Below are 7,754 nucleotides of genomic sequence, written 5' to 3' on the forward strand. Positions count from 1 at the left end.
GCCGCCCCCCCCCAGCCCGCGGGGGCTCCGCAGCAGCCGCGGCCCGAGGAGGGCGCGGCGGGAGCGGGCACCGGGCCGGGAGATGCGGGGGGACGGGCGGGAGCCGCGCACAAGCCCCGGAGGGCAGGTACGGCCCGGGGCAGGGGGATACCGGGGGGTCAGGGCGGTTTTGGGGCCCTCCGGAGGGGTCGTGGGGAGGGTCTGGGAGGCGTCCCCGGGCTATAACCCCCAACTCTGGGGGTCCCCGGCACTTAAATCCTCCCGACTTGTGTCTCCAAGGGTTGTAACCCCCCCGATTCGGGGGTCCCCGCGTTATAACCCCCCGATTTGGGGGTCCCCGGGCTCTGATCCCCGCGTTTTGAGGGTCCTTGGATTCTGATCCCCCTGATTTGGGGGTTTTCGGGGGTCCCCGGGCTCTGATCTCCCCAATCTGGGGGTCCCCGGGTTCTGATCCCCACCGGTTTGGGGGTCCCCGGGCTCTGATCCCCCCAATTTGAGGGTCCCTGGATTCTGATCCCTCCAATTTGGGGGTCTCTGCGCTCTGATCCCCCCACTTTGGGGGTCCCTGTGCTCTGACCGCCCCGGTTTGGGGTTCCCCGGGCTCTGATCTCCCCAATTCGGGGGTCCCCGGGCTCTGATCCCCACGATTTGGGGGTCCTCGACCTCTGATCCCCCCCATTTTGGGGGTCCCTGCACTCTGATCCCCCCCAATTCGGGGGTCCCTGTGCTCTGACCGCCCCGGTTTGGGGTTCCCCGGGCTCTGATCCCCCCAATTCGGGGGGTTCTGCCACCTCCACACCTCCTTGTCCCCCGGCCGGCCGGACACGTGTCAGACCACGCGAGGCCAAGGTGGAACCCTCAGAACGGGACCCCCAAACCCCCGCGGGGGGACAGAACTTCCCCTTTTACCCCCCCAAAACGCCCCCAGACCCCCCAAAACACCCTCCGGGAGGGTCAGCGCTGCCGGCTTTGCCCGAACCGCGGCGTTTTCCCCCCAGACTTCCCGCGGAAGCGGAAGCGCAGCCGCTGGAACCAGGACTCGCTGGAGCAGAAGACGGTGATCCCGGGGATGCCCACGGTGATCCCGCCCGGGCTGACCCGCGAGCAGGAGCGCGCCTACATCGGTAACGGACCGGGGGGGACCGCGGGGGCTGGGGGCTGGGGTCAGGGCTGGGGGGCTGGGGTCAGGGCTTTGGGTTTGGGGTCAGGGCTTTGGGTTTGGGGTCAGGGCTGGGGGTGTGGGGTCAGGGATGAGGGTTTGGGGTCAGGGCTTTGGGTTTAGGGTCAGAGTTGCAGGTTTAGGGTCAGAGCTTTGGGTTTGGGATCAGGGCTTTGGGTTTAGGGTCAGAGCTGAGGGTTTAGGGTCAGGGCTGGGGGTGTGGGGTCAGGGCTTTGGGTTTAGGGTCAGGGTTTGGGGTTTGGACTCAGAACTCGGGGTTTAGGATCAGAATTTGGGGTGTGGGCTCAGAGCTCAGGGTTTAGGGTCAGAGCATTGGATTCAGGGTCAGAGCTTTGGGTTCAGGGTCAGAGCTCAAGGTTTAGGGTCAGAGTTTGGGGTTTGGGGTCAGAGCTTGGAGTGTGGGCTCAAAGCTTTGGGTTTAGGGTCAGAACTCAGGTTTGAGGTCAAGGCTTTGGGTTTAGAGTCAGGGTTTGGGGTTTGGACTCAGAACTCGGGGTTCAGGGTCAGAATTTGGGGTGTGGGCTCAGAGCTCGGGGTTTAGGGTCAGAGCTTAGGGTTTAGGGTCAGAATTCAGAGTTTTGGGTGAGAACTTGGAGTTTAGGCTCAGAACTCGGGGTTTAGGGTCAGAACTCGGGGTTTAGGCTCAGAACTCAGGGTTTGGGCTCAGAACTCGGGGTTTAGGCTCAGATTTCTTTGCCCACCCCCCGAGGCTGAGGGGCGAGCAGCAGCACGCTCACATCAGTAAAGTTTTGAGGGAAAAACGGGATTTTAGGGTCAGAACCTACAGGATTTTGGGTTAAAATCCCCCTGGAATTGGGGTTAGAACCCCCCTGAGATTCTGGGGCTAAACCTCCAGAATTTGGGATTAAATTCCCCGTGCTCACATCAGTAACATCCCCAAATTTCGGATTAAATCTGGGGAATTTGGGATCAGAACCTCCCCAGGATTTGGGGTCAGAACCCCCTGGAATTTAGGGGAAATTAATTAACCCAAAACTTGCAATTTTGGGCAATAATGTGCAGGTTTAGGTGAAAATGTGTCAAAATAATGCAACAATCTCTTGGTTAACCACGTTCATTTTTTGGTAATAACCTATTTTTGGGTGTTATTGTGTGTTTTAAGGTAACAATGTTCTTCTGATAACCTTTATTTTTAGTAATAATCAGGTGTTTTAGGTAATAATGACTGTGTTTAATTACATCTCCTGTTCTAGGTAATAACAGTTGCTTTTTTTAGTAGTAGTCATGTGTTTTGGGTAATAATGTGGTTATTTTAGGCAATGTGTATTTTTTTAGGAATAATCTCTCGTTTTAGGTAAAATTGTGGTTGTTTTAGGTAATAACGTTTACCTTCTGTAGTAATAATCTCACATTTTAGGTGACAGTGTGGTATTTTAGGAAATAATGTCTTTTTTTTTACTGATAATCTTTTATTTTAGGTAATAATGTCTGGTTTTATGATAACAATCTCTAGATTTTCCATAAGAATTCAGGAGGTTTGGTAATAATGTGCTTTTTTTGGGTAATCCTGTGATTTTTTTGATAACAATGTGATTTATTTTTCTTTTGTGATAACCTGCTTTTTTTGGTAATAACACGTTTTTTGGGGTAACAATGTGTTTTTTTGGGGTAATAACCTGCTGTCATCGCTAAGAAGGTGTATTTTTCTGCTAATAATGTCAATTTTAGGTAACAACACCTGCTTTTTCTCACCGTAACCATTTGGTTTTAGGGCAGTAATGCCTGGTTTTGGTGCCATGGAGCCGGTGTAGGTATTAAAAAAAAACCCAAAAAAGCCAAAAAAAAAAAGATTGGGGCAGGATGATTTTGGGGGAGGAATGGTTTATTTATTTAATTTTTATTTTTTTTGGGTGTAAAATGTGGGTGTTTTGTAACTGTGTCTCTCTCACCTCTCCGGGACCGGGTTCCTTCCAGTGCAACTGCAGATCGAAGACCTGACCCGCAAACTGCGCACGGGAGACCTGGGCATCCCCCCTAACCCCGAGGACAGGTCGGGACCTCCCCCCCCTGCCCCCCCGGGCACCCCCCCCTCAGTTTGGGGGTGCTGCTCTGGAACCTCCCCCCACCCCCCAATTTGGGGTGTTCCCCCTGAGTTTGGGGGTGCTGAGCCCAGCCTGGGCCTCGTTAGGTGAGGATTAACGACCCGTGGTGGTGGCTTAATGAGCTCAGGGGGCTTAATGAGGCCCCAGCCCCACTGCACCCCCTTTTTCCTCTGCTTTCCCCCCCTTTTCACCCCAGTTTGTCTCTGCAGGGGGGGCAGAGCTGCCGTTGTCCCTACAAAGGGCCAAATTCCCCCCTCCACTCCCTCTCTTCACCTTTTCCTCCTGTTTTGGCCCCATTTTTCTGTGGCAGGGCAGGACGGGGTCCCTCCCCCCTCAAGGACCCCTGCTCTGGGGGGGTCCCCAGCTCTGTGGGGGTCCCTCACCTTCCAGGGGTCCCCAACCCCGGGGGGGTCCCTGTGTCCTCAGGGATCCCTCACCTTTCGGGGGTCCCTCACCCCGTGGTGGCCGGGGGGGCCCTCCCGAGTCCCAGCACCGGGGGGGCAGATGGACACCCTCTGGCCCCCCAGGTTTTGGGGGTCACACCACCCCCCCCCTACCACACACAGCCCCAGGTTTTGGGGGTCTCCCAGGTTTGGGGGGGGCGCAGGCCCCCCGCGCTAACCCAGCCTTGCTCCTGCAGCGCCCCGGGCCGAGGCCGCTCCCCCGCTGCGGCGTCGTTAGCGCTGGTTGGGGGGGGAATTAATTAATGAATTAACGATTAATCACGAGCGGGGACAGTGACGTCGCAGTTCCACCGAGGACCCGGCTGCTGCCAACCCCGAAAAGTCGCTTTTTCCCCCCAAACCGGGGGCAGGTTCGACTGTCGCCCGCGCCGGCTGTTTTTGGAGGATCCGCCTTAATCTCTTCCCTTCTTGCAGCCGCTGCCAAAATTCGCTATTTTGGGGGGGGAGGGGAGCCAAGGGCCGATTTAACCAAACCCGAGCGATTCTGACTCTTTTTTATTTTTTTTTCCTTCCTCGCTGATAATTCTGATTTTTAATCATAATCTGATTTTCTCACCCCGACACGGCTCAGCTCAAGCGACCTTGACTCTTCCCTCCGGGGCTGCCAAAGCCGCGCGGCCCCCCCAGACAGGGACCTTTTCCTCCTAGAAACCGGGAAATTGGGCAAAAAAAACGGGGAGAACTGGGCACAACCTGGGAGAAAAGGAGCAGGAACGGGGCAAAGCCAGGGAGAAACAACAAAACCGGGCACAAAGGGGCCAAACCCTGACCCAGCAAAGGCCAAACCGCAGAGAAACGGGCAAAGAGGGGCCGCTGGTTTGGGGAGGGGGAGGGCTGTGCTCTGCTGGCCTTAATTGGGCACTAATTAACGCTCCCCCCCCCAGTTATCCCCTCCTGGGGGTGGGTGGGGGCAGTGGCACAGGGTGGCGGTGGGGGGAAGGGTTGTGGTGGTTTGGGGAGGGGGGGTCCTGACCTCTCCCCACCCCTCCACATCCCTCTCCCCATCGCCAACAGCGAGGGGAGGGAAGACCCCCCACACCCGGGGGCTGGGAGGGTTTGGGAGGGGGTTCTGGGGGTCCAGCCCCCCCCGAGGGGTCTGGGGGCCTCCCAGTGACCCCCCCACCCCCCGGAGCAGGTCCCCCTCCCCGGAGCCCATCTACAACAGCGAGGGGAAGCGCCTGAACACGCGGGAGTTCCGCACGCGCAAGAAGCTGGAGGAGGAGAGGCACAACCTCATCACCGAGATGGTGGCCCTGAACCCCGACTTCAAGCCCCCTGCTGATTACAAGTGAGGAGAGACCCCTCCCCTCACCCTGATTTGGGGCTGGTTCTGCCCAGTTTGGGGTTCTCCCATGGGTTTGAGCCCCGATTTTTGTCCTTCCCCAGGCCGCCGGCGACGCGGGTGAGCGACAAGGTGATGATCCCGCAGGATGAGTACCCCGAGATCAACTTCGTGGGGCTCCTCATCGGGCCCAGGTGGGCACCCCGACATTCTGGGGGGGTGAGAGGGCTCTGGGGCTGGGGGGGGATCCCCTCAGCTTCGCCCCAGAAATGTGGGGAGTTCCTGAAAACAGCGAGGTGCTGCTGGGTCCCCATCCCAGCACCTGCAGGGTCCCAGTGTGGGTGTCCCCACAGTCCTCCTTCAGTCCCCCCTAATTAACACAGGGCTGTTTAATTATGCACCCCTGTCCGTAATGAGCCTGAGCTCCTGATGAGCCAGGTCCCCCGTCCCCCTGATGTGGGGTCCAGTCTGGGGGTGAGACCTCCCCAAAATTCCTAAGCAGACCACGGAAAGGGAGCACAACCCAGGGCAAGGGTGAAGGAGGACAGGTGGGCTCTGTGACAGCTCTGAGTGCCCCCCACCCATCACCCCTGTGTGACCTCCCTGTCGTGGTGCCCCACTCCCAGGGGGAACACTCTGAAGAACATCGAGAAGGAGTGCAATGCCAAGATCATGATCAGGGGCAAGGGCTCGGTGAAGGAGGGCAAGGTGGGCCGCAAGGACGGGCAGATGCTGCCAGGCGAGGACGAGCCCCTGCACGCCCTGGTCACTGCCAACACCATGGAGAACGTCAAGAAAGCCGTGGAGCAGGTTTGGGGGTGTCCCTAGGGGGTTTGTGGGGGAGGCTGGAGGTGCAGCCCCCCTGTCTGACACCCGCTGTGCCCCCCAGATCAGGAACATCCTGAAGCAGGGCATCGAGACCCCCGAGGACCAGAACGATCTGCGCAAGATGCAGCTGCGGGAGCTGGCGCGGCTCAACGGGACCCTGCGGGAGGATGACAACCGGTCAGAGGGGTTCCACCCCCCCTAATTAATTTAAAAATAAACCCCCAGAATCGCTGAATAATCCTTATCCCCTCCCCAGCATCCTGAGGCCGTGGCAGAGCACCGAGACTCGCAGCATCACCAACACCACGGTGTGCACCAAGTGCGGCGGGGCCGGGCACATCGCCTCCGACTGCAAGTTTGCCAGGTGACCCCCCCAAAATTAACCCCCAGATCCTTGTGGGATTCCCTAAATGCTTCCCAAAAATCCACCAGATCCTCCCGAGATCCTCACAGATCTCTTGAGATCCTCTGCTTGAGGTTCTCCCCGAGAATGCTCCTTAAATCCCGGAGACCTCAACTATTCCCAAACCTTGAGATTCCCTCAATGAGCCCCGAGATCTCCCCAAACCCTCCCCAGATCCCTCAAAATCTCCTCTAAACTTCCCTGGGATTCCACCAAGCCCTCAAAACCCCCTTGTGATGCTGCCAATCTCCCTGAGATCTCCCCAAAACCCCCCCAAATACCCTTAAATGTTCTCACGCCCCTCTGAAAACCTCCAGAGCTTTTCCTAGGCCGTGCACCAGAGTTAAGGTGGGGGGGATTTGGGGGTGCAGCCCCCCCCAAGCTCACCATTGCACTGGGTTGCCAGGCCTGGGGACCCACAGTCTGCACAGGACAAGGCACGGATGGACAAGGAGTACCTGTCCCTGATGGCCGAGCTGGGAGAGGCCCCGGTGTCCGTGAGCTCCAACGCCGCCCACAACAACAGCCCCTTGTCCAGCAGCCACCGTGCCGCCAGCCAGGCTGGGGGACAGCCCCCCCCGGTGAGTGACCCTCCCCCCAAAAACCCCTCTGTGAGCCCCCAGAACCCACACACCCACCCCTGAACTGCTGCCCCAAAACTAGCCCCTGGTCAGGTGTGGGAACAGTGAGTGACCCCCCCAAAAACCCCTCTGGGAACCCCCAGAGTCCACACACCGACCCCTGAACTCCTGTCCCAAAACCAGCCCCTAGTTAGGTGTGGGAACAGTGAGTGACCCCCCCAAAAACCCCTCTGGGAACCCCCAGAATTCACACAGCCACCCCTGAAACTCCTATCCCAAAACCAGCCCCTGGTCAGGTGTGGGAACAGTGAGTGACCCCCCAAAAACGAGCTCGGCGCCCTCGGAGAACCGTCCCTACCACGGGCTGCACGGGGGGCCGGGGGGGCCCGGGGGTCCCCACAGCTTCCCCCACCCCATGGCTGGCATGGGGGGGGGTCACGGGGGGCACCCCCTGCAGCACACCCCCAACGGGCCCCCCCCGTGGATGCAGCCCCACCATCCCCCCATGGGGGGGGGGCCGCACCCCCCGGGCCACCCCGGCCCCCACCACATGGGTACGGACGATCCTGGCTGGGGAGGGGGCTTGGGGTGGAAAAAAAGGGGGTTTTGGGGTGAAAAAAGGGTGGTTTTGGGTGACAGAAGGGGTTTTGGGGTGCCAGAAGGGGATTTTTGGGGTGAAAAATGGGTTTTTTGGGGTGGAAAGGGTTTTTTGGCAGAAAAAAATGGGGGTTTCAGGTGATTAAAGGGGTCTTTCATGTGAAAGACAGGGATTTTGGGGTGATTAAAGGGGTTTTGGGGTGAAAAAGTGGGTTTGGGGATGAAAAAAGGGTTTTTTGGGGTGAAAAGGGGTTTTGGGGTGAAAACAGGGGGGGTTGAGAGTGGAAAAAGGGGTTTTGGGGTGAGAAGGGGGGAGTTGGGCATTCCCACCCTCCCCCAGAGTGGGGAACTGGGGA

The 7,754-nt window shown here is 58.4% G+C and overlaps 1 protein-coding gene across 1 annotated transcript in view; it reads left to right on the forward strand.

Moving 5' to 3' along the window:
- LOC121348471 (splicing factor 1-like) overlaps positions 1–6,864 on the forward strand; it is a gene marked incomplete at its 5' end in the record, with an annotated part of 7,299 nt that extends 435 nt beyond the window's left edge. Inside the window, 9 exons of the mRNA XM_041458068.1 lie at positions 5–127; positions 999–1,124; positions 3,116–3,191; positions 4,843–4,995; positions 5,094–5,183; positions 5,616–5,799; positions 5,879–5,994; positions 6,074–6,181; positions 6,627–6,864. Coding sequence (XP_041314002.1) covers positions 5–127; positions 999–1,124; positions 3,116–3,191; positions 4,843–4,995; positions 5,094–5,183; positions 5,616–5,799; positions 5,879–5,994; positions 6,074–6,181; positions 6,627–6,864 — 1,214 coding nt within the window. The remainder of the gene's footprint in view (positions 1–4; positions 128–998; positions 1,125–3,115; positions 3,192–4,842; positions 4,996–5,093; positions 5,184–5,615; positions 5,800–5,878; positions 5,995–6,073; positions 6,182–6,626) is intronic.
- Positions 6,865–7,754: the final 890 nt, after the last annotated feature.

This window comes from Pyrgilauda ruficollis, unplaced genomic scaffold (genome assembly GCF_017590135.1).
Source record: "Pyrgilauda ruficollis isolate IOZ18807 unplaced genomic scaffold, ASM1759013v1 scaffold1254, whole genome shotgun sequence".
NCBI classification, from domain to species: domain Eukaryota; kingdom Metazoa; phylum Chordata; class Aves; order Passeriformes; family Passeridae; genus Pyrgilauda; species Pyrgilauda ruficollis.